This window comes from Manduca sexta, chromosome 27, assembly GCF_014839805.1.
Source record: "Manduca sexta isolate Smith_Timp_Sample1 chromosome 27, JHU_Msex_v1.0, whole genome shotgun sequence".
Lineage (NCBI taxonomy): Eukaryota > Metazoa > Arthropoda > Insecta > Lepidoptera > Sphingidae > Manduca > Manduca sexta.
In genome coordinates this window covers 856,329-883,587 of record NC_051141.1, presented here as the reverse complement: position 1 = coordinate 883,587, position 27,259 = coordinate 856,329, and the positions used below count along the sequence as shown (strand labels likewise).

Genomic DNA, 27,259 nt, shown 5'->3' with positions numbered 1-27,259 from the left:
CCTAGGCCAATAAGCAGTACAAGATTAAAGTACACTTTCAATTGCAAAGTATTAGATAGCATAGAAGTTCTCAAACTTTTTTACTCATAGACCACTTTAATTTTGCTGGTTCCAGTAGACCCAGTGCAGCTAAATTTCCCAGAATATGCAAGTTTTTACATGTAAAAGTCGCGGAGTTTCTTAAAATATTATCTTCACTAAATATATTCGTCAAACCCTGGGGGTCCACCTGAACCACTTGGGGTATCAATGAGATACTATATTCACTGCAAATTATCCTGAGACATTCAATCATAAGTCCATGTTCTCGATGGAAAATGGAAACACAACAGTGTGTACCCACTTAATATTCATGAAGGCAGAAAAAGGCATAAGTGCAATTGATATACCTAGAGTCTATACAGATAGAAATATGCCAGAGTACCATATCCTCTCAAATTTATTGATACTTGTAATTTTATTGAAAATAAAACATGATTTTATTTTAAATTGATTAGTTTCATATACCAAATATCTATTGACACATATTTTAAAAAAATTGCCTGCGCGGAACGAAATCATAGCAGGTACACAGTTTAGTGGTTGAGTGAAAGTGTGAACACTGCCACTTGTGGGTGGCACTCACCTGAATACTTGTGCTACAGCGACACCGTGCTCCCCGCAGCTCTCCAGGACACGCTCGCCTCCTGTAGATGATCTCTAAATCAATTTATAAATAGACTGTTATGATATCAGACGTTCTTGAGTGCAGCGGCGCCGGAGATGATTTCGGTGAGTTCCCGGGTGATGACTGCCTGGCGCGTGCGATTGAAGACGAGCGTGAGGTGGTCGGTCATGTCGTCCGCGTTCTTGGTGGCGTTGTCCATAGCAGACATGCGCGACGACTGCTCCGCCGCGGCGCTCTCCTTTATCGCGAAGAATAGCAATGCCGCCAGCGTCCACTCCAAATAGCATGTCAGCTCCTCGTCGTCGACTTCGTCGAACGCGTGCATATTTGGTGCGGTCTAAACACGAAATATGTGCATTTATCTATACAGAGGTGGACAGAGTCAAGCTAGCGTACGCCAAACTTAGTTTTACGTGGTACCCGATTTTAAAATCAAACAAGTAACTGAAATACAAGACGTGATGGTTAAAATTATGATAATAGTCGCTGTGAGTTGCCTCTTCCCTTAAACTTTAGTATCACTAACCAGAACCTCACAGCTTTCTTAAAAGGTAGACTTTCAATTATACAAACATTTTCTCCAACTTTCACAGTTTGGCCACGTACCTCAATGCGCACTTTGTTGAAAAACGGTATGACGTAGAGCTCGTACTTGACGGGAGAGAAATACTTGTTGTAGAATATTTCGCCCACATCATACAAGTAGCCCGACTCGGCGATGGCGGCGGCCACCAGCGCCGCGTCATAAAACACTGGCGGCACTCGGCCGATCTACAAAACATAAAGAAATAAGGGAAATATCGTGGAAACACTTAATGAGATGGTCTATTCCACGTGTAGTTCTTAAGTACTATTAGACAGTGACGAAGTGGTGTCGAGATTATAATAAAACAAGACGGAAGCGTGGCTGGAAACCAATAAGGCCATGCAGTTGGATTTCATACTCAAATTTTCTTTTTTTCATTTTATAAATTATTGAGATAAGTAATCCGCCATGATAATAAATTATATTTTGTAAAATCATCTCGCCAGGTACCTTCAGATAGGAAGATAGAATGAAGACAACATGCCTATAAAACTTAGAGTTATTCAAGGGCGAAAAGCCAGACAGACAGGAACTTAGAGGTAGAAAAAGGATACCATTGGTATATTTCGGGTAAAGAAACTTTTAATAAAGTCTCATACATCTTTGATGCTGATGAGCATGCTTTGCGGGAAGGTGCGATACAACATCCCGCGCGCCTTTTCTCCGATGCATACCAGCTTGTTGATCTCGGGCTCGGCGTTCTTTAACTCTCGCCGGATACGTCGCGCGATGCCGGTGTGCACGCCGCCACATAGCCCTGCAAAGGAAACACGACATCTTGCGGAGAGTTGGGGAAACTCAGTTGATGGTTTGCATGCTGTGAATTTAGTACGCGTATTTGTAAATAGATAGCGCCCACGTAGTAGTTGTGATTATCTAATATGACCAAATTTGTTGCATTCTGCATTTAGTATATTTTTATATACTTTCATCTAAAATGGGTTACTAATCAGTATTTTAATTATTAGCACACTTTTCCTGCATGCTAAATATAATTTTAGAGTAAAAAAAAATGGAAAGGTTAATTACCAAAAGTACATTTTTTTCAGACAATGTCAGATAAAAGTTAATCATTGTTGATATAAATATTACAACGCAAAAAAAATTAAGAATGTGATGAAGTATGCATAACTCTACATCTACAATCATTGTGAACATTGGAACACACTTCTTGATCTGCAAATGTACTAACATCAACACAAAGAATGACGTCACGACTCACGATCTATTACAAAATGTGTAAATTGTAACAATTTTAAATGTATCAGATTGCCTCGTGCCCGTGTTATCGTGAGTTGAACCGCCACAACCCGCGCCGCGCCACTCGCACCACTGTCCCTTTGCTCAATGCTCACTGCACACCCTTCCAGTGGCAAACTATCGCAACTATGCCTAACTCGGGATTGATCTATCTGCTTTGGTCCTAACAGTTTTAAAACTTTAGATTTCATATAAATATCTTCGAGTAGCATACCTTGACAGCAACCATCTTTACCTAAAATAAATTATCTGTGGCGCATTGTTGCAACCGACAATAAAGGGATATTATTTTGTCGGTTGGCAACTCAGAGGGGATGTAACATATACCGCTATTGCCCGCCATTAACACAAGGATTCAGGAACGAGGATAATTACAGTTTAAAGGTGTATTTATTGAATCATTTAAACCAGAACTTCTATATACTGATAAATATAATTAATAAATATTCAGGATGAACTCTGGTTCATGATTCACTTCTGGTTATGATATGATTGCTTAATACAGCATCGAAAAATAGAGTAAAGTTGGTGTCAGCAAAAGAGTCAGCTTCATGAGATTGCAGTAGATTTCGTTTTAAGTGTTACATGATTAACATTTGTAGTGTATAGTGAAAGCTGAATGAACCAATTTAAGATAAGATAAGGAAACAACAGGCAGAGAAGGATGCATTGAGAATATCACAAAACGATTCAATAGCTGATCATTGTAATAAATGTACCTATCGTAATATTATAATGCAATGGTTTCATTCATTACGTCTACAAAAACTTGGAATGTTAGAGGAGTTGTAAATGTATAATGAACCTAAGGAGAAAAGAGGAATTTGAACTGATAGAGCACGAGATCTACACAGCAATGATAACAGCCGTGAAAATGTCGTGATAACTGATAACCTACGGAACATCGTCTATCATCACGTAGTTAATTAATTGATACACAATCATTAAAGAGAACTCTACGGCATCATAATATTATTATTTACTGGTAACGTGTCTTGTTTGTGATAAATTTTTTTTTGTTTTCCTTGTGTAAGTTATATATCACCGCCCAGCCCTCATGAAGAACCACTGGACGTTTACGTTGGGTTCGTCTGCCTTACGACCTACCGACCTCGGCGTTGTTGGCCTAGAATAGATAGGACCATGAGGCGACCGCGGGGTCGAGTCTCTAACTATTACGGTGAACCCAACATAAACGCACACTCGTCGCCTATAAAGGCTGGGCGGTAGTAATAAGTCACTTTCTCCGCGAAACCATAAAATAAGGTTCAGTGCAGTGACTTTGCCGTATCAGAGTAAAAGAGATAACGTTAAACACTTGCACCTTCTCCTTCGAGGATAAGGAATTGTATTACTAAAAAACATTACTAATACTAATTGGAAACAATATAATTGCATATTTAAGCCACGGAACCAATATATTTTTTCAAATTTATGATCTATGTTTTGAAATCAAGAAATGTCGTATTGCGATAAGGGAGGTCAATGGTGTCGCGCACAATTCTGGTAATAGTTGCAATTACCAGTTGAAGAAACCAAAAATTATCATTTTGTACTTATCTATTATTTTAATGTAGTTTCCAGAACTTTACTGACTAAAGTGGTTTTAACTCTACGTCTGTTGGTTAGATTATACGCGATGCGAAGGTCACACGGACTGTCCAATCTTATTATAATAAGAGGTTGTCAAATATTCAATCAAAGGTCTATTTAAACACAATTTATTTTTAAAATCTAGGATATATGAGTACATAGCAATCGTGATCAATCTTTGGTGTAGATAGATTTACACCTAGAGAATAACAGGACCATTGCAACTGAGTGAAACTATTTATCAATAACATACACAATCGTCTTTATAATAAGGAAGTATTTGTAAGTGCGTAGTTTGATAAATACATAAGATGGGAGTCAGTGGCATCGGTCACATGGGCTGACGAAAACTTAACATTTATTGCGTGATGAAAACACGAACCATGAGTAGTGAGTAGTCGTAGAAATTTTATCTGCGTAATTGTGGTTGTAGTTTCGTTTCTCTCTATTTTATAAAACAAGATCTTGCAAGGCAAAGAGACTGTATCCGATAAAATCTACTCCCAGATACCCTATAACATTTCAATGGTGCCGAAGTAACCCATGTTTGGAAACCATATAATTGCTGAGAGGATATGACTTAGGCAGTTGTTACGGCCGGCTGCTTGCTTGACGTCTACTTTCTCCGAGAAATGCGCTTTAGACCAAAGAAGCGATATCGTACCTAATTTAAAAAAAGTCGACCAACGATCAGCTTTGATACCACGAGCATCCCAGGTAGTGCCAATGAGTTTCAAATGAAAAACACACCATCTCCCTAGAGTAAGATATCAGCGGCTCCACCACTTTACGCTGTATTTTTTACAAATTGCATCAATTTAAAACTTGTCTATATTTTCTAAATTTACGCATTGGATGTGATAACGGAGATTGATGTAACGAAACGCGGTCACGCAATGACGACAGAATTATCTAATTTACGACCAACTACAGAACAGAGATACTGGTCCAAGAATAACAAAATATATCAATTGCTGTTAGAAATATAAACAATAAACTACATATTTCTCTCGTAGTGCAGCTGTATTTGCGTTGGAATTCGTTTCCTTAACCCATCATTCACGCTTAAAGTATTCTTCTATTTTAGCGAGATCTTTGTTAAAAACCGTTTAGCTTTTTCTGGCGAGATGCTTTGACAAATAACAGACTATATAAACAACTAAAACTACATGGTTTTTGGAACTGTGCCCAGCGAGTTTATGGAAGATCTTGCGAAGAGATTTAGGCCTACAAACTTATAAGATTCAAGTTGTTCAAGGGTTGCAACCGAGTGACAATTATGTTACGTTCGTTAAGCTGTACTGCGTATTCAGCCGTACTTTATGTAAATGGGCAGAAAACAATATCCAGATGGACATCTTTTTCAACGCACATTTTGTTTAGTGACGAAACTCATTTCTATTTGAACGGTTACGTCAATAAGAAGAACTGACAAATTTACAGTGAAAAAGACCCAGAACCTTTTAAAGACACATCTTTACGTTGAAACTCTCTGTTTCGAGTGCTTTATAGACAGGTGGCATCATTGGCCCATATTTCTTGAAAAAGAGGCCGACAAAATTTATTCATTAAGAGAAAGCATTACTGAGCCTTGATTGCTGATTCCATCGTTCCCCAGTTGAATGACATTGATGTGGCAGAATTTTGGTTTCAACAAGCTGGTGCAACTTGCCAGATGGCGCTCGACACCATTTATTGTAGAAGAACTCGACGACCGCATAATGTTACGTAATGGACCGATGAACTGGGCTCCACGATCACGTGATCTTACGCCTTTGGATTATTTTCTTTGGAGAAACGTGAAAACATTAGTCTATGATGATAAATAGCTTAATACTAGCTAAGACTTAAATTGTGTGCTGCTTTCCCTATAGACTTAAAACAGCGTCACGTTGTTATAATATACTTACACTTATAGGCTTACCATCAGACCAACTAATTGCTCGTCTCGGCGTTGTGTTATATTTATATAAAATAATGATTGGCACATATTTTATTTATTAATTTAAGTAATTAATTGTATGCCGTAATCATTCACTCGCCAATCCTCCGATAGGATTGCAGGGTCGCGTGGGCGAGAGGCGCGGGCGCGGCGGGCACAGGCGCGTCGATCGACGAACGCCACCCCGCGCCCGCGCCGATAACCTCCCTTATCGCCGAATATTTCGCCGCTGTATTCATCCGTGTCACAAACTGATGACTTTATCGCACAGTCTTTTTGTACAATGCTCCAATTTATATGGCATTGACATTAAAACTAATTGATTTTTCGCTAATTGACGTCCTACCGCTGTTTAAAAGGTAGCTTATTATGACAAGGGACTATAAGCTACGATCCTGAGCCATGTACATTGTAATTAAAATTTGTGGCTATTAAATTTGTCAGTTTCATCACCATCGGAAAAATTATCTCGTATAATAAATCAAAAATCTCAAAACCATACCATACCTCTGTCTGATGTGACGGCCACGTGTATCTTCTTGATCTTCTTGCCCTTGTCTTCCGGCCGCTCGATCAGCTGCAGCCGGTGTGCGGTCTTCTTAGGTATGTCCTCCTTGCTGTAGAGCGCGAACTCCTCCGCGTCCACGTTGCCCTTCACCAGCTTGGTGCCCTCGTAGAACTTGCGGGGCCCGTAACCGAAGGGCCGAGCTGCCTCTAGCTCCCGCTCTGCTCGTGTGAATCTATACACGAAGAGTATCTATGTAGACCCAAGATAAGTTGCAAAGTTTCGAAAAACAAACCAAAATGGTATTTTTGTTTATAATAAAGGTATACTTTATAAAGGTCGTTTTCCCATAAAATATGGCTTTGAGTATGAAATAAGCCCTACATAATAGCTCAATTCGTTAAGGAAATTTGATAGGATAAACAAATTGAAAATAATATTAATACATCATGCAAATTTGTTATAATCAGCGCGAATGATGTTAAGCACACACCACAATAATTATAATTATAGTAATATTTCAAGTACTACAGGGTTATGGTTATAAATTGTAGCCAGGAATGGCGCCTTGCACAAGTTTAGCATAGATTACTACCAGGGTCTCGTAGATCTCTCGGTAGCCTTACAAAGAATCGCGCTTACTTGCTAGCCGACACCATTTTCATCGTCTTCGTTATTTTCTTTATACTCTTGATTGACTTGAGTCTTATAACGATGTGTTTTAATAATTGAACCATATTGTGGATTTTTTGCGAATCACGTTGTGTAAAAATATTTATGATCTTTAGATGGCATCGTTGTCATAAATTTGACAGATAGTTACATTTGTTTTTTAATTTTCAGTTTTTATAATTAAATGAGTATTTCACCTCAACAGTTTGTCGAATGCACAAAGATCAGACTTGGCATTAATCACAAAAGTATTAACTAGTTTTTTAGTAGTTGTTTTTTCAAGTGATATTCTCATTTTCTGCTCCGTCGCAGACGGGAGTTTAGATTTAGTGGCCGATATGGCGACAGTCTCGCCTCTCCACTACATCATGCAATGGAATACACTTAGCCAAAATTTTGTGCGCTAGTTAATTCTCCGTTCATCATTTCTGGGATCATGAATGGCTTTATACTGATTACTTGCAGTCATTAAAGAGGATAGTTTACATTATCTTTCAATGATTACAAATATATGCCGTGTCCTTCACACAAACAAGCTGTCCGCAGATACAAGCTCTGTTTTTGCTCCGACCCCAATACACAAATAGAAATATCGCGGAGACACAGTTTTTTGTTTGTTTCGTCCGACGCCAGCGGACAGGAGAGTCTTCATGGTGAATTATTGAATACTGGTATCACGCACCCTGCTATAATAATTATGGTGCGGTTAAGATCTTTATAGAAAAAACGAGCAAAACTAAATAACAAGGGGAGCAATTCGCTTATCAGATTAATCTCACTTACTTACAAAGAATTTCGGAATGTCTGTTGAAGCTAGAATGCACTAAAGACATGTTAGAATTGGCTATAAATTAAAAATAGATTTTGGCCTCAAATTAGATTCATGTTGTGACATATATTCATTCGATATGGCGCAATATTTTCAATTATGTTTTAGTCATAGAACAATGTAAATCATTTGCGTATTTTTTGGAATTGTTATATTATTATCTTTCGGCATAAATGTTGACATCTGCGCAACGTCTAACTTGACTATAAAATGTGGTGTCCGTGGTGAGTGAGGACTGTCCATTGTTATGATTTTCACTGCGCGTCCTCGCTTATTTATACATAATGTCAGCTTATCTCGACTGTTTGTAAATTGCACCAAGGTGAGACTTTTCAATTAATCGCTTCATACGCGGCCGTGTTTCCAAACAAACGTGCTTTATATCTGGGCTAATTGTTTAAATGTCCTATATGATTTCTGAAATGACTAATGTGTACCATCAATATCCTGATAATTGCAAAGTTTGGCAAAAAATAGGTAAAGTTTTCTATTCGAAACACAAATGAGCTTCACTCATGGTAAGGGTTTGTGCTGTAAGTATACAAAGTAACTATATAGATATCTCTGACATGAGCTGAGCGAGTCATCAATGCATGCATTATGTGCGTTAACACCTTCCAGGATATAAGCGTGATAACAATATTATTTGTGTTTTAGAATTCTTAAATCTTTGGTCCAATCTATTACGATATCCTTCCCGTGCCAAAACACTCAGATAGTAAACTAATTGCTAATAACAATTGAGAGCCAGTCTCATAGCGGTGTCGAAATTGTAACGTCATACTACAAGGCAAAGCAGATTATTTAATTAAGAACTTGCTGACCCGACAGACGTTGTCCCGTCTTAACTATGAATTTGCAGCGCGCATTCTGTCAATCGCTGACAGTTATTTCAAACAATTGACAGTTATATTAGATTAATATTTTCGTTAAGTTTTATAATTTTCGGCGCAATTTTTTGAATTTTTTCTTTCTTAAGAACCTTCTCCTGACAATAACAAACACAACAAAAAAAAAAGTGAAATGGTCTCGCCGTTCACACGTGATGACGTGACCAAGGGAAATAAGGATTATATATATATATGTGTGTGTCTTTATATAAGATGTAGGATTGTCATAATGTTTAGTAAATTGAGAAGATGTGACAGAAACTTCTTCACTAAAATAACGTCAGAATTCTGCACTTTACAATGAAGAAAATTAATTAAGTATTAAGTGTAAAATAGTGTGGTTTGTTTCGGATGCCAATGCAACGCTAATATCTTGTAGGTACATAATATTTTCCTGGAATTCACTATATTCGATTCAAGGACCATAATATGTATACACAAAACTAATTAAAGTAAATGACACTAATACAAATATTAACCACTGCCTCTGGAACGACAAAACACCAATAGCAATTATAACTTCAAATATGTAGAACGACATTTGTCCCAATCTCATAATATCTGAGTGGACCAAAAACGTGTTTGCGCCATTTACAACTCAAATAATTAAGGATTGATATAAAATTTTATTATAGCGTTTTGGTGTAGTGAGCCGGTTGTAGCCCAAGCGAGAGAATCGGCGCGTGCGCAGCCGCTTGGCTCTATAAAAACAATTATTCTCATTAGCTATTTCCTTGTAGCTTTTATTACAACTAACAATCTGTTTCATTACATTATATAAAAGGGAAACTAGATTGTTTTTGTCTATATTTATTTTAGAACTTCCTATGTCTGCTGACGTGAATGTTAGTACTTTAACTTTTGATGTTTGATATGCCGTGCTATCACTATCATGTATAGTCGTTACTCAGACATAAATAAACAACGTGTAATAGAATTATATTTTCATAAAAACCTAGTTCTCAAGCAGTTGTGATAGAAATATGTTTAAGGGAAAGAAAACAGGTTTATAAACTCTATCGCCCGGTAGTGGTATCGAAGCGATAGTAATTAACGCGGTTTTAACTATGGAACTGTGAATCTACGTCAACATGTTTTCACTAAGATTTTCCGGTGTAACACAAAGTTCAAAGCAAGATAAAGGGAATATACTTTTTACGCACTATAATTTCAACAAATACCAAGTTTACGTACATTATTAGTGGGAAGTACCGGTTATTTTGTATCTACACGAGTGGATAGAAGATATGTGGTAGAGAATCCGCCATAATGCGGTTCGACTAGTTGCACCTTAGGTTCAGCCGATATACTTTTACATTACTTTGCCGCTGTTAAGTTAATGACAACTGATGCTGATAGGTTTGCAGCAGTCTTTCTCAAAATGGGCGATAGCGTCCTCTTAGTGGTGTTTGGGGATTTTAAACAGGTGGTAAAGGGTCTAGAGAATATTGGGGGGGCGATGAAGTGATGCCTAATTACATCCAAATCCGTTCAACAGATTACTCGTGAAAGCGTAACAATCAAACAAATAACACATGTCCGCATATATTATATTAATTAACTAACTGACCTGAAAGACAGATTCGATTTCGTATAATTCATCAACCAATTCATCTGTATTAAACGATATTTGCAGCGTGCTTTCTGTCAATCGCTGACAGTATTTCAAACAACTGACAGTTTTGTCAAACATCATACACTATGTAAAATTAATATTGTCGTTAAATTTCTAAATTTTTTAAATTTTCATCAACAATTATGTATGACGGGATTAATCCTCATAATATTTTCAGAAAAAATATTATAAAATAAAGTCACACGTTGCATCTATTTGCCTGTCTGACCTGAACGCGATAAACCCAAAAACTATCAAACGGATTTCGATGAAATTTGTTATTGAGAAAATTTAAGACATTGGGAAGGACATAGGCTACTTTCTATCCTGAGAAAATATATAGCGGGACTTTTATCCCGGAAGACTTTTACACAAACAAATCCGCGAGCAAAAGCTAGTTTATTATAAAAGTGCTTAGTAGATGAAATAAATTTGAGAACTTATAGTTTACAGACTCTAAATGCAGGCCGGAAAAGTTGAGTTTAGTTAAAAAACGTACTTTTCGACAAATGCTTGGAGTTGGTAGTTATAATTATATAGACAAGGACAAGACAAAGAATGTCTATGCCATGGCGTAAAATAAGCTTAACATGAGTATACCTACTTTTAACGTATAATAACATTGCAAATTCGCCGCGCAATATCCAGTTGTAAACTGGTTTAGATGCGATGTTTTACCGATACGTAATTCCGAAAAATTATAGGCTATTGAGGCACGCGATAGAGTACGACGCAGAATCATACACATAAAACGTTTGTAAAAACAGCTCCGACCTTCGCATCGAGCGCTGACTATGTACAACTCGCTTTCACTAAACGGGGGTTCTGTACAAAAATCTTCTTACGAATAAACTCACTAAACGAACCCTTTAACTGTCGCCATGATATCCAGGGTAAATGGAATTAGCCATCAGTAAATCAGTTCCGAAATATTTTACCCAAGGGATCTATAGCAAGACAATAGTGACAAAAATTTGTATTAGTATTTTTTAAATTAAATTATTGAAGAAAAGTAGCTTGAGATCAGTTATAATTATTTGATTCTCTTTAGAATTTATACTTTCATATCTTCCACTGGGTATCTGATTAAATATAACATAACACAAATCAATGTATAAAAAAACGTATTTTTTTGCTACTATGACTCATCCAAATTCAAAAGTTGAAAGAAGATTTTATACTGTATTTTTTTTATATTATGAATGTTGTAACACTAACTGACACAATGCATAGCTTATCCTGTGGCTCTTGGTTTTACATGCTTGATATTATGTTCACGAGATCCATAACCGAACAACTAATGTCAGCATTGATAGACGATTTTTTGTAATTAATCCTATAAGGTAAACCCCATCAGGCACACTCTAGCCTAATCCAACATTTATGTAACAGCTGACGTGCGCATCCATCGTGACGTCACGAGTAAACAAACTCTCGCGTCTCACTGAACCCTAACAACTCAAACGCAACCTGTCTCTTGTATTGCATGAACTAACTTTTTATCAATATCACCGAGGTACGAAATATGTTCTCACTCCACTTTAATGGATATGATAATATTGTGCTATGTAGAATTCAAAATAGTTGAAAACCCACTTCACTGCATTATTAGTGTTGGATAGCCCATTTGTTGAGGATGGCTATAGGCTATGTAACATCACGCTATGATGATACGAGCGGCACGATAGGAGCGAACATCAATGAAAAATATCCATTACCCATTTAAATAAACTTATTTCCTACCTTTTACTTTCTTGTAGAGCTATAACGCATTATCAAGTCACAATAAATAGACACCACATCCGAGTGTATTTTCACATCGGCGCGGCGCGGTCCCGAGCTGCTCATAAAACCGGCGCAGGCGCCGAAGCTGTTTGTTTACCCGCGTCCTTAGCCGGACTCGGTCGTCGCGACTCCTGTTCAACCCTCCTCGCTCCGCTGCCCTCCGCCGATCTCACCCAAGAAACCGCTTTAATGATGGAGATCCAAAATCAAAGTGCTCAACAAAATGTGTCCTCCTCGCCCCCGGATAAGGTGAGAATTTTTTATTAGTAAACATTTATTATGAAACATGTTTTCGTAATATATCTATATTGTAGTTTAATTGCTATTGTTTATTGCTATCAAGCGCGCTATTGTCTCGTGATTCAATTAAGAATAAGAAAAACACAATACTCATATATGAAACAAAGAACCGGTAAGTAAATTACTCAAATTGATATTCTTGGCTAAAGTATAATTCATAGTACGCGTAATTCTGAAGGTCTCGTCGGAAAACCGAGACAATTACATCTTATTCAAAATGTTACATTTCAGAATTATCGTAATGTAGCGAATCAAAATTATATAATTTAAAGAACGAATTACATACATCATATTTTTTGGAAAATAATGTTTATGATAAATATTGCCCACTGTAGGGCATGATATTCTTCGTTTTTTTGCTGCTGAAGCACATATACAAAACTGACGGTTAATTAAAAAAATCACCAATCACTTTAAAAAGTTACGGATGCGTGACCTTTTAATGAAGTACTGGAATACTGCAGGGTAGTGTGGCATCTTCACTTCTCGTGAGATTACAGAAACGGTTTCTTTGGCATCTTGATTTTTCAGTGCGTATGACAAAACACTGATCTCATACAGCAGTAGTCTGCAATATTTTAATATGTAGAGCACAGGTCGATGACTCGTAAGTAAACTATCGTAGCGGGAAAAATAGATAGTAAACCTTACCTTGACAATGAGACGCTATGCAGTGAATATCGCTATTTTTCCAGCTCCGATCATTTACTTAGGCGCCATCGAGTTTATTAATGGTATTTTTACGCACAAAATCGACAGTGCTGATCTTTAACATGAGCTACGCGTTTTCTCCAACACATAACACTATTATACTCACTATAAAAAAGGATCGTCCTAGGTACAAATTCATCCTATGCCAGATTCGCAAAAATTATAATAGTCGTAGTGACAGGATTGTCACACGTTGACTGTCTTGCCCTGAGGTCTTGCCAATCTTTACAAGTCTCTTTATGAGTCTCTTTATGATGATATACCAAATATCATGTAATACTATAAATATTTTGTTAAAACTTCAAACTTCATGCTGTGTCAATCTTTATATTATTATTATACTTACGAAACATAATCATACCAGTTTTTTTTTATTTAAATAATAAGTATTAATGTTAACAATTGTTGGAAGTTAAATTAATAAGAAAAAATAAGTATAGTATATTTCGAATACGAATTGTATTAAAAAATTAAGTAAGTGTGTAAGTATTCAATATCACATTCATTCAATTTTAAAGAATTTTGTGTCATGTCTGAATAGTTTGCTTTATGCGAAAGTATCATGCTTTGTGGCGAAATATAATAATTCACCTTCCTCAAAAAGATATGTATCTAGTGGTATAAATCAAAATAATAATCATAGTAAAAGCACATTTTTATTAGAGATTTTGAGGTCAGTGCCTGTATGTAATATATCAAAATTAATGATCCCACTTGAGAATAATATATTATGGTGTCTAATGTTATATTATTATGGAGTATCAGTTCCAATAAGATAGCTATTATTATGCACAGTTTTCCATTGAAATTATGTGCAATTGATGACATATTTAGTTAAATTCATTACGCTTGCTGCCACCTTTTAGGTCCTAGGTTCGTCACCTTAAAATACGATTATATTCATGGCGACAAGACGATAATAGTTAACATCAATGCTAGATTTACCAGTAGGCTGGAGCCTAGAGCGACCGATTTGGGGCTATTTTAATCGACTTAAAAAGAGAAAATGTTATTTACCTACCAATTATTCTCTTTTTAATTTTAATTACCTCAGATCTGATCTGAACGGTTTGGAAAACGTTTTTTTTTTTTATTCGAAGGACTATATAGGTATATAACTCCAGATTGCTCTACTGAATTTCATTAGATTTGTGTTTTTAATTAGTCACCGATTCAAAAATTGCTAGCCAGTACATACCTATAATTTTAAATTATTTTTTAGTGTTAAGTAGTCGAAGGCGGTTTATTTTTTATTAAAATGTTTTTATTTCTTATGCCGTATATTAATCTCGAGTAGTATTAAGGCATACCTTACCCCACTATAATAGTATAAGTTACATGATTGAGCTTAGAAGCATACCCAAAAACAATTTATTGTACAATATTAAAAATGGTTTACGTTATATTGTAAAAATAATGTCAAATCACCTCGAAAAGAAACAATTGTCTCATTCTATTGCAACTACATAATATTAAAGAATTGTATGTTGTACGCATAATAAATACAAGAATTTTATAAATGTGTGCATGAGAATATTTTGATCTTATACATACATACATATTATATAGCAGAAAGTTCGCACCTAGAACTCGGGTCCTTGGTATGTTTATATTTATTTTAAGCTGTTATCCGAAGACCATTTACATTATCAAAAATAATTTAATGATTATTAAAAGACCCGTCCTTGAACACCAAACCGGTGAATGAAAATAAAGTGTTTTAACGTACAATGAAAATAAGCAAAAATATAATACAGGAGAGTATAAGTAGTTGCCGTGTATGGTTTTCAATCATATTAAGTATATGATGTACCTAGTTTATTAATTTTGTATAATTCATTAAGAGACGCGGAAAATCACTGTTTTTAAAAGTCTTCCATATTTAAGTTCTGTTATAGAATGTAACCTTTGTTGTGACCAATATTCTTTTTAATGTGTTCTATTTTTGTAAATATTTGAATGTTGTTGTTTGCATAGTTACATATTTTACTCTGAAATAAACACTCGTGTCAATAACACATCTTTTTACTTAATTTTATACATAACTCAGAACACATATACCAATTACTTACAACAAGTTCCACCAAAATTTGGGATGACTCAGTATAAGCTTTATTGACTATCCTTTACGAAATCGATGTTTAGATATTACATTGGCCTTTTTGACGCGATTCATAATGATTTTATTTTAGCATACTACCTGCATTGTAATAATACTATGATAGATGAACGACTCACTCCGCTCTCGCCATTGTTAGATTCCTAAGTTCCTTGAATTTCCGAAATAAGATGAGATATTGATATTTGTGTAAAGCACAATATACTGATTCGTTCCGTTCAATTTACTCGCGGGAAACTTGAATGTGTAAGGTGTAATGCAACGTTACTAGCCCCACGAAAGGCTACTACTGGTCTAGTACAGCACCACTACTGGCAAAACGAGCTCTAGAAAACTTGCTATTCGCGATCTGTTTGTTATAAATTCAGACTCAAACGAAGCGTGCAATAACAACGTGCGATTACTCGTGTTTACAAAAACAGATAAACCTTGCCACCGTTTTTATTACCTAATCATTTATTGAATAGTCTTATCGCGAGTTTATTAAATGAAATGAGTTGACCTCACACCAGCGCGCGGCGCTGCGCGGTCAGACACGTCATACTGTGGAGAGTCACATCGTAATTACAATACCTACTACTGAGTTAAATAGCTGAATCATGAGATTGTCAAATTATAATGAAATTTACCACTCGTGTAATGAAGCTTATAAAATTAGTGTTAAAAATTGGCGTGTTGCCGTCATCGATGGAAAACGTACAATCGGGCGAAAGCCCAAACACTATGATAAGCAAAAAGTCCAATAAAATATCATAAGCTGACCTTTGTCAGCAGAATTAAACCTTATTTTATAACTAACTGTCCATGTGCTACATAACAGAGTTTTCAGTAATTATACGGCACTCGTTGGGAAGCCAACGTTACGTGCTCATTCAAAAATTTGTACAAAATCGTGTATTCTCTAATACTTAAAAAGGGGAAATTCAAAGCCATTTAACATTCGACATGCAGTAAACCATAGCGCGATTTAAAAATGATCAGCGCCATCTATTGGTGTCTTTTAAAGCATTGATGCTTACAAATTGTACGCGCAAATATAGTGGTTATTATGAAACCAAGAAAAAGTGTTGTTACTTGGGGGCAATTACTGTTCCTGACATTTTTTATTTATGTCTACTTTAAGGTCGCTTTTCCGCAGCAAAATTAGTATAATTCTGTGCGAATTTTTGAAATGGAATAGCTACGTTAACCGCTGCAAGAAAACTTTATTAGGACAGTGATCATCATTTTTAAAGATATTAAGATCTGCTTTCAGATATATCGAAAAATATGTACTGACACCAAAAAAATCCCAAATACTTTTTTTTGTATATACCTCACATTTTGTTGAACCTACTTTATTTTATTGTTGTAGCATACAATTTTCAGGAAAAAAAATTGTTTGGTGATTTTTTTTTCAATAAAAAATGTTAATCTTGCAGCCAAAACTCATGCAGGGTGGTAACTACATCCGCGAGGGTCGCGACTCTACCAAGTCAACTTGGCTGTTGTTTTCTCCGGCCACTCCCGACGAGGCTGGAGCCCTCGCCAAGTTCCTCAGCATCTTCTCCTCGCATGGAGTCAACCTCAGCCACATCGAGTCTCGCTCCTCGGCCAGGAGACCAGGATACGAGTTCATGGTAGAATGCGAACACGGTGCTGGAGACTTCGGAGCCGCCATTGAAGATCTGAAGACGAACGTTGGTTATTTGAACATAATTTCCAGGAATTACAAGGATAATAGATGTGAGTATTGAAATATTTTTACCGATAATTATTCAGAAATATCTAATACATAGTTTATACCAAGTAATGATAAACATGAACATCGAATTTTAAACAAATTGCACACTTAACTATATTAATTGAAAATTTTCAGCGGCTGTACCCTGGTTCCCGCGCAGAATCCGCGACCTCGACCGCTTCGCGAACCAGATCCTGTCGTACGGCGCCGAGCTGGACTCCGATCACCCTGGCTTCACGGACCCCGAGTACCGCGCCCGTAGGAAGTACTTCGCTGACATCGCCTACAACTATAAGCACGGCCAGCCGCTGCCCCACGTTGACTACACCCCCGAAGAGATTGCAACCTGGGGAGTGGTGTTCCGCAAGCTGGTGGAACTTTACCCTACACACGCGTGCAAGGAACATAACCACGTGTTCCCGCTGTTGATCGAGAACTGTGGCTATAGGGAGGACAATATCCCTCAGCTGGAGGATGTATCCAACTTCCTTAAAGGTATTTTTTTAGCAACCTGTAACGCTGTAGACGATTTAGTAAGATGCAAGTAATAAATTCTTTCGCAACCACAGTATTTTCTAGTTAAATAATTTAAAGAGAGCGTTGCCTTCGTTACTCTTTGCGTCTTTCTTTACTTTCACCAACCGTGGGCATACCGCGTACTGAGAGTAGTAGCAGCGCATAGACTATACTAGTCCAACTCCACTTGATAGAACCCTACGTCCTTTAACTCAATCGCTCAACATCATACATCTCGCTACAGACTGCACTGGCTTCACTCTGAGACCAGTGGCCGGTCTGCTCTCCTCCCGAGACTTCCTGGCGGGACTGGCGTTCCGCGTGTTCCACAGCACGCAGTACATCCGGCACCACTCGCGCCCGCTCTACACGCCCGAGCCAGACGTCTGCCATGAGCTGCTCGGCCACGCCCCGCTCTTCGCAGACCCTGCCTTCGCCCAATTCTCGCAGGAGATTGGACTCGCCTCGTTGGGAGCTCCTGATGACTACATCGAGAAACTCGCCACGGTAATGCAACTTTCAAGTAGTAGGTAATATATTAGATGGTTGACCGAACCCCTTAAAATATGCGCGTCTAGCATAAAACATCAGCCGCCTCGTTTGCCCGAACTTTGCCGGCCTATGCAATAAAAGTTGAGGAAAAATAAAACAATGAAAGATGTTTTTATATTTCTCAATTATTTAACGTTTTCAAAAGTTAAATAATTGCGACACTAAAAATTATATAGGTACTTACATCATTGATAGATTTTATTAGAAACGCATCGCTATAAGTTAGCTGAAGTATGTACATGTAATGTAAGCCTTCTGCAAGGCAATAATTATAATCATCATTATGTATATTTACGAAATGGATAGAAAATAAATAATCGTAAAAAACATTTCTTGCATCAAGCTAGCCTAAACAAATTACCTATTTATATACTATATCGCATAAACACTACAATTATTGAATAATATTCACTACGTCGATTGATATTTGTTATGATTTGTCATAAGCTTAGTAAGATCGACATAAGATCCTAGAGTGTAGACCACGACTAGTCACTACAGCATTACTCCCCGTCACTACGTTGTTGTTATTCAATCGGTACAATTTTTATTCCTGTAGTGCTTCTGGTTCACGGTGGAGTTCGGTTTGTGCCGGCAAGACGGTAACTTGAAAGCGTTTGGCGCCGGGCTGCTGTCCTCATTCGGCGAGCTACAATACTGCCTCTCTGATCAGCCAGAGCTCAGGCCCTTCGAGCCAGAAGTCACCGGAGCCACCAAGTATCCCATCACCGAGTACCAGCCTGTTTACTTCGTCGCTAACAGCTTCGAGGACGCCAAGGAGAAGATGATGTAAGTTTCGAACTGTTTATGTAACTTCTAACTAATAATGATAATTTTATCAACAAAGATAATTATTGAACAGGTTACGAACCATCTAGCCGAAAATATCTTTAAGAATTTCATTGTTTTCTTCTCATGATTATTTCGCTTCTACAGTTAAACAATAATATTGTTTTCTTAATTATTTGAAGACACGTCCGCCTACGTCTATCAAAACTTATTATAAAGCGGCGTAGTCATGTATTTTCCTTCTGGTAAATTAGTATTACTTACTCCTCCAAAGCCAAATATATTTCTATCGACATCATTCGCACAAAATACACAACTGCTTGTGCTTTGACGCATACTATACTAGGTATACGCCGTTTCTACTTTCTCCGCTATGATAAATATGTTATCGTTCGAAAATCGCTCACCGTCATCTCACTCTGACAACTGATTAAATATGTGTTATCGTTCACAGTAAGTTTGCCCAGACCATTCCCCGAGACTTCGGCGTGCGGTACAACCCGTACACGCAGAGCATCGACATCCTGGATTCGTCACGTCAGATGAAGGACTTACTCCGGGAGGTGCACCAGGAGATGGACCTGCTTCTGAACGCCATGGAAAAACTATAGACTTACTTAGTTTAGTTTAGACTAAGATGCCAGCCAAGCTAGACAAAGCTTAGTTATTTTTATAGCAGAAAGCCGGGTAGAGCAAACAGATAATCTGATGATTTTAGACCCTGATTAATTGGGAGTTCGTCATCGAATTTAAGCCACTATTAACTTCGCTAAACATAAAATACAGCCAACTAGCTGTACATAGTGCACTTTTCACAACGCCGAGGAGGAATCGACGCACTTACTATCAACTAAGTAACAAATTTTTCGTTCAAAACGTATAATGGGGATAGATCTCTTGTGAATAAAAGAGACATAGTTTATATGTTACGGTAAATATGAATGAGTAATGCGTTTATAATTAATTATTACCAAAAAATCATAATATTAAACACAGGATGTGGTAAATTGGCTTTGGCGGCACGCGACATCACTGTCTCCAGTAGTTTGTCGCAGCGCTAAGACCTATAAATAATGGAATTTGTTGAGCGATGCTCGCTAACTAATTTCTAGTTTCTAGTTCTACTTCCTGCTCGTTTATCATCATCGACGGTGGGACGAATGCCTTAAAGTTTTAAGCGTTATTTCTTCTGTCAACATATTTTTGCAATAAATACCGGCTGTTGTGGCTCTAATCCTCTTTATCCCTATTTGTTAAAACTAATTAGTGCTGCCCGAGACACGCCGAGCGTCACCGCTCGGTGTCATATAATAAGTACCACTGCCGATCCTGGCTCACAGGATTTACAGTGGTGGCTGTAACGGCGGGATAGTCTCGTATTCTAGCTCTACTACTACATATGATCGTAATATAATTAGTGTTATAAGTAAAATTACGATATTCAGTTTTAAAGAAACATTATAGAATTTTAAAAACGGTGCAATGTATGCCAAATAAATAAAATATAGTAAAACTCTTTTTACGATCACCAATAGGCTGCTCTTTGGCGTTTTTCGTTGAATCGCGGAATATTGTCTAGAGTCGACGCAGTATCCCCGCGCTAGAGGGTCTATCGCTGATGTTAAAAGTGTTGTGTTTTGTAGCTCTATTAATAAGTTAGTGTAGAATAAATTCCATATGTTAACTCACTAGAAATATGATATATTCGGGTTTCACACTCGTTTTAATTATTATAATTAAGTATTAATGTATATTTTATTTATTATACGCCATTTGTAAATGAAACAGTAATATTAACCAACGTTATATATTCAAGAATTTGTACAGAATAAAATTATGAAATGTGATAAAAAATGACGAGACGTTACAACGTACGTGATTATAACTACTATAAATTAGGAGATATCAAGAAATGTACACTTTAAGCTTGGGTGTAAGAGAGTGGTGACGTCATTTAGCGACCGCTATATACCAACCGACGTCAATGAAAGGGAATATTTAGAGAGCGTCTTTTGTAATTGTAAATTTACTCCGCCATATCGTCGAAGTCGCACCGCTTACCTCGTACCCCGAAGCTTATGCCTATTCCAATACGTAATACTTGCTATAATAGCGAAACGAATATCATTCAATCCACTACTAGCGAATATCACGTATTTGAAAGAATGAGGTGTTTTATATACAACATTGAAGGGAATAGTTGCTATTTATCTTTTGCGATGTAATTGACGTACTACATTATACAGTAAGTTGAGACCGAGCGACTTGGACGGGTAGTGAAGAATTTAGAGTTTATGTGGACTTATCGCTTCGGAGTACGCTCAAAATATATTATAAAAAAATGAAAACATACTTATATTTTCACATTATTTTTAAATGCGAAATTCGATTCAAATCTTTCATATTGTCTGTAATATAACATGATTTTTTATGGTATTTTGAGGCATTTTGGGTCAAACTATAAGTACCCAAACGTTTAATATTCAAATTACACTCTTAATCCTTCATGTATTGGTTACATCATTTGATGTTCCGTGCAATCGCCCGATCTCTAGTTAATAAATTAATATAAGTTTTATACAAATAAAGTTGGCAACACAGCTGCAATACATCAGGGAGTTTGTTTTTCACGGCACTGCGCAGGGAATATATATTGTCCGACAAAGTTAGCAACATTTGACGCGCATCATAATATGTCTAGTAACATTACAGAATAACAAACTCAATATTGCGCGTGAAATGTTGCACCGCAATTGCTGCGTGGGAGTACAAAGTTATGTAGTCTTAAAAATTAAAATAATACCGTGAAGTGTTTGATCAAATGTTTGAAACCAATGTTGAACTGTCAAAACAGCGAACGTATCACAGTTACTAGAAATAAATAAATAAATATAACTTTTTACAATAAATACGAGCGATTGATATTAAAACTCTTAAAATATTGTATATATCTTATCCTACTTAGGTACATCTATACATTATAAAGATATGTCGATGGGGCGACGATCACTGACAGTACAAAAGGACTCCGAAGTAAAGTCTGTGTCAAAATATTTTAAACCTTATTGCAAACACTTGCCGTTCAAATTTCATTAATTCTCAGACAAGGATGCTTAATGCGACGGTATCAACATAAGATGAGCGTTACATTTATGAAAATAAGATTTAAAATAATCAACCACAACAATGTTTTTGACCACTCTTGGCTTGTACTGTCAAGGAGCGTCATCGATTATTAACCACAACAGGCTGTATCGTGAAAGCAAAATTTATTAAAATATCAACACCAAAACTCCTATAGTCGGAAAGACTACGTTAACATTTAAAGATATTATTACCACATACAGGTGCTGCAAAAACGAGGGCTCATTTACAACATACAAGTTTATTTGTAACTTTAATGTCAAGGCGTCAATTCTATTTTCAGAATAGTGCCAATTTTGAGTCAAAACTAATATAATAACAATCAGTTCGGAGGTCAACGTTACTTTTGCAATAATGCTAAACCCTAGAAGGCATCTAAAACTACGACAACGGTGAAGTCTATGAACAGTTATACGATTAGAATCATATGTTTTACTCGGTTGTTTCTTCTGGAATGTTCGAGTCTGTCAACTTTGGCAAGTCCAATTCAAGAACATAGTTTAAAACTTAAGCTGGAAATATAACATTATTATAATAATTACGTTACCTATCTTTCGTTCTACACCTTAAAGAAGCTCTCAATCAATCACAAATTTTAAAGATACGTTCTTATTGCAACACCTGTATATAACTAAAGAACTTTAATTGCCTTTCTAGTTAATTAAAGAAATGAGTTGCGGAATATATTCTACATTTAGATTATAACAATACGCTAAAATATGGCAAGTATTTACAACAATGTCCAGAGGCCGACTATACGACCGCAGCGTCCGCCTGCGCCGCTCACACTTCGCTCTGCATGCAGTGGATCGAGGAGTCTTCTGACAACTCATCCATTGAAGAATCCGTGAAAGAAGTTCCATCTGGATATATTTTTTCAAATCATTATTATCTTCTACAATTGACTTGTAAAGGGACTAATATAAATGTTAATTATTCCATTGAACTATGATACACAAACATTAGGAAGCCCCGTGAGGTTCTGAACACGAATTGTCTATATTCGAATTTTGTGGCCGATTTGCAGATAATGAATATAAATGAGGCTAAATGTGTTATATTAATTTTACTTCGAGGGAATAAACTTATGAATGAGGATCACGCTGTAACAGTCGATATGAGTGATTTAAATATCAAGCCGCACATAGAAAATCCTTATTGACTCGCCGACGTGTCCCAATACGAGCTTAACACGCGTAAATCTAGTAAAACAGTGGTACCTATTATGGAGTATCGCACTGACATATTTGGACTCCTCCTAACTCCCACCAGACACCAGTTGCAGTGTTTTTATTCTATCCGCTTTCTCTTTATCTATTCGTTCGCATTGACCAAGTTTATATTATATAACGTCTAGATATAATGTCCCGCTACATATTTTTTTTGGTTTTTATTACATTTAACCACTGTAACTTTTCCAAGGCTTCACTTCTTATGTAGTCAATACTCATGCTACTCACCTATAGGGACGAACGGCGGCTTGTTCTGAAACGAATACGTGAGGTGGAGGTTGATGGGTCGGCCAAACCCCACAGGATCCGCGTCCCGCGACATCACTGTGGACAACGCACCGCACTTTCAACAACGAGACACACGCGTTTAGATACAACATATCGCAAAGCACCCTCGCCATACAGCCAATTCGCTTAGAGCCAGTGAAGACAAAATAGTGCGGGTCTGTTAAAATATTAGACATTCATTTTAAATAGGCTAGACTATAGCCTTTAGGAAAAACATTTAATATTACATTCTTGGTCACGGGAAAAAAGTAATTCTATTCTAGGATGTAGCAAAGTTTTTAAAATGTCACGCAGTTTAGTTGCAATGCGCAGGGAAAATGCACACTGTGACTAAATGCATGCACTTTTAATAATATAAACGCCAGGAAAAGGACACTTATTTTATACTTATCCCGCAACTGTTCAGGGTAAAATCAAAACCATCTAAGGGTGAATGACTTTTAACCTCCTTTAGGAATAACTTGTCGATCAATCATCGCAGCGATTCGACATCATATTTCAAGAGCCGTCGGTTCGCTTTGAATTATATTATTATAGGGATGTCCTAAAAGTAAAAGAAGGAAAACCTGCCATCCCTATGACGCATACGCCTCATATAGATACTAACATTGATTCTGCTTTCCCTTGCCGGTGTGCTGGTGCTTCTTCTGTCGCGCGCGGCTGTTCTGGAACCAGACCTGCGTAACCCGCTTGCTGAGCCCGGTCACCTGCGCGATCCGCTCCAGGTCTTGCCCGTCGGGGTTCGAGTCCAACTGGAAGTTCGCCTGCAGTACTTGTAGCTGCTCTTCCGTGAAGGTTGTCCTCACCCGCTTCGCTTTGCTTTTGTGATAGCCCTCGGAGTCGCAGCCGTCTGAGGATAAGGGTTTGGATGGTGAGCTAGAGCTCTGCAGAATTAACCAAAAAAAGAGGATGAATGGGAAGTGTTTCATTAACATCCATGTGATAAAGCGCACGCTTTAAATTTAACAAATAGTGGTCATGAGTTCGATCATTTACCACCAGGACATTAGTTATTGTGTCTTCAAATAAGACTTATGCGACAACGATCGGTCAGTTTTTTTGTTCGTAGTTTAATTGATATTTAAAAAAAGTTCCGCAATACAATCGTGTGGGCAGTAGTTGACAACCGCCGTCGTACGTCGTTGAAACTCGTTGATTAATGAGACCATATGAAATGTGCCCCCTGTTCCAGACAGCTAATGCTGGTAACAGTCCCACTACCTATTTAATAAATCTTACCGTCAGACGAGATGGATCCACCATCAAGCGTCTCGAGGTAGTGCGGCTTGCAGAGCACGCGGTCCTCGTGCAGCGCGAACTGCTCGCCGGTGGAGAGCTGGCGGCCGCACGCGTCGCACGCGAAGCACGCCAGGTGGTAGACCTGTTCGCGCGCCTTGCGAACCCAGTCCGAGGACGAGATGCCGCGGCAGCACTTGGAACACTTCGCACCGAAACTCCTGCGGAGTGCGGACGAGCTCGTCTCATCACTATAGAACTCTCTTACACATAGACTCATGTCTCAGAGCTTTGGAATCACATAAACCCTGAATCAAACTTCTAATACATCTAAAACATTCATCAGTTTCATGAGACTGAAAACAGATATTAGTCATAAAAATAACTCCGTGAAACAGGTTGTACATGATGTAAAAAGTGTTCTAAAAGTCACATAGAATAAATCTTCTGGTGCGCGGGACCGTTGAGACCTAAAACAAATGTTTCAGAGAAAAACATTTATGTCAGTGGTCGAACTCGCGGCCATCGGTCGTAGCACAACACGGCTAAGCCTATTAAGGAGTAGGCTGCAAGGCAGCACTAATTAACATAAATCGGTGTCTCAATTCATTTGTTATTTTGTCCTTTATGACAAATAATTTGGCAATAATTAAACATTGATGAGCTTAACCAATTATTAAATTATTGTTTATATAAGTCCTGAAGACGTGTAAGTTATTATTCGCATTCATTGTGATTAACTATTATTCGGTCAGCTTTGATACCTATCGCTCAAATGCAATAGCATTCAACAAATATCTTCGGCATTCTCCTACAATTAAAATCAATTATATAGAATGTTGATCAACGTTTTATTTTTTATTGATACAACTTTTTAAATTGAATGCCTTCCGCGTCATTACGGTATGTCCGTCGTAAATCGTAAATAGCGTAGGCCTGCTCCAGCGCATGCGCGCGGCACGGCTCTCTCGGTAAACAGAATCGAATCGCTCCGTGACCACCTTCGGACCTTTATTAAAGAAATTACTAGCCAGACGATTTAAATATGAAGGAATGACAAGACGAGCTAGCCGCTCGCTTGATGTTGACTTACGACTGTCCATAAACAATAAAAACACATCTTTTATATAATGTACCTATTCTGCGGATTGGCACTCAAATGTAACAATCTCAAATCAGTCCTTGTTCCTCAAGTTTCTTACCTCTCCGCTTCTTACAGTTCTCTCTGAAAAGAACGACTCTTCAGCTCTAACTAAGAGATTGGAGATTAACATGCCGACCCTCTCCGACGGTACAAAACAGCCATCTAGGTGCAGCGTCTTGCAATTCACAATATGATCATGTCACTACTGTTTACAGACAGTCGCCTCACCATAACAAAAGCAGCTTGCTCGTGTCTTTATTAGATTGTATATAAATGCCCACATCAACTGCAATATTGTAAAAGCTATTCGCAACAGCATTAATAAGGCACATGTTTAATAAATGAACAATAAAGCCTAGTGTTCGCTGAGCAATAACAATCGCAATCGATGCATTAAATATTATGTTAATAGTGTTTCCAATTTGTATAGTAGCCAGTGCGCATGCGCACCCTCTTACCCCGAGGTTTATTTTTATTTTTATTCACATCTTCATGTTCTATCCATATTTAATTAACACAGTGTTAATGAGAATTTTATGAATCATTTTTTATGTGTTTCTTGATTAATAATTTCGGAATTAAAGAGACAAAACTTTTATTAGGATCATCTGTACTTAATCATAAATATGTATCGGTAAGACTGGAAGTATATTATTTTTAATAATAATAATAAGCCCGCAGGGGCGGCTTTGTGGCGAGCCGACCGTGAGTGGCGACACCGCGTTCCCTGATTCCGTGGGAGACCCCCTAACCCTTGGCTTGCCTTAACCGGCCGGCTAGGGTTGGAAGTCGTAAGAGCTAAGAACATCAGCTCCAGGGTGGAAGTGCTCAATCTGCGTAATAGCGAGGAAACCCGTTCGGGGACGCGACAGCGACCCGCGTTGGTGACATCGGAGCACACCTCTCGACACCCTTAAGCCCCCTACACCGGTGTTGCGTCCTTGGCTTATGCCACTTATTGGATGCCCATCTAGTGGGGGGCAAGTCACCGTCTGCCTTGAATGCATAAGATTGAGACATTTTACTTGACAGGCGTCCCGTTGTGTCAACCAATAGCCCAGCAACCAGTCCAGCTAGATCCCATCCATACACCCAGTATAATTCCCATGTTTTTTGCAATAGTCCCTGCACCTTGCAAGCGCTGTCTTTGGCTATATTCCC

General features: G+C 37.6%; 3 protein-coding genes across 3 annotated transcripts in view; 1 reads left to right on the top strand and 2 right to left on the bottom strand.

The window, feature by feature from the left end:
- Positions 1-477: 477 nt before the first annotated feature.
- On the bottom strand, positions 478-7,406 carry LOC115455539 (ATP synthase subunit gamma, mitochondrial). The gene is made up of 5 exons (XM_030184163.2): positions 7,196-7,406; positions 6,556-6,788; positions 1,853-2,010; positions 1,274-1,438; positions 478-1,004 (listed from the first exon to the last, which is right to left on the bottom strand). Exons 1-5 carry the CDS (start codon positions 7,288-7,290, stop codon positions 732-734), a joined length of 924 nt encoding a protein of 307 aa, XP_030040023.1. The 5' UTR covers positions 7,291-7,406; the 3' UTR covers positions 478-731.
- Positions 7,407-12,415: 5,009 nt separating this feature from the next.
- LOC115455538 (protein henna) lies at positions 12,416-21,665 on the top strand. The gene is made up of 6 exons (XM_030184162.2): positions 12,416-12,593; positions 16,896-17,199; positions 17,333-17,692; positions 17,958-18,220; positions 18,825-19,054; positions 19,509-21,665. The coding sequence occupies exons 1-6, from the start codon at positions 12,534-12,536 to the stop codon at positions 19,663-19,665; spliced, it is 1,374 nt and encodes a 457-aa protein (XP_030040022.2). The 5' UTR covers positions 12,416-12,533; the 3' UTR covers positions 19,666-21,665.
- The window catches only part of LOC115455540 (LIM/homeobox protein Awh), a 58,933-nt gene continuing 52,519 nt past the window's right edge, over positions 20,846-27,259 (bottom strand). Inside the window, exons 3-6 of the mRNA XM_030184166.2 lie at positions 24,958-25,175; positions 24,326-24,568; positions 23,659-23,754; positions 20,846-23,061 (exon numbers count right to left, since the gene is read on the bottom strand). Coding sequence (XP_030040026.1) covers positions 22,982-23,061; positions 23,659-23,754; positions 24,326-24,568; positions 24,958-25,175 — 637 coding nt within the window. The 3' untranslated portion in view covers positions 20,846-22,981. The remainder of the gene's footprint in view (positions 23,062-23,658; positions 23,755-24,325; positions 24,569-24,957; positions 25,176-27,259) is intronic.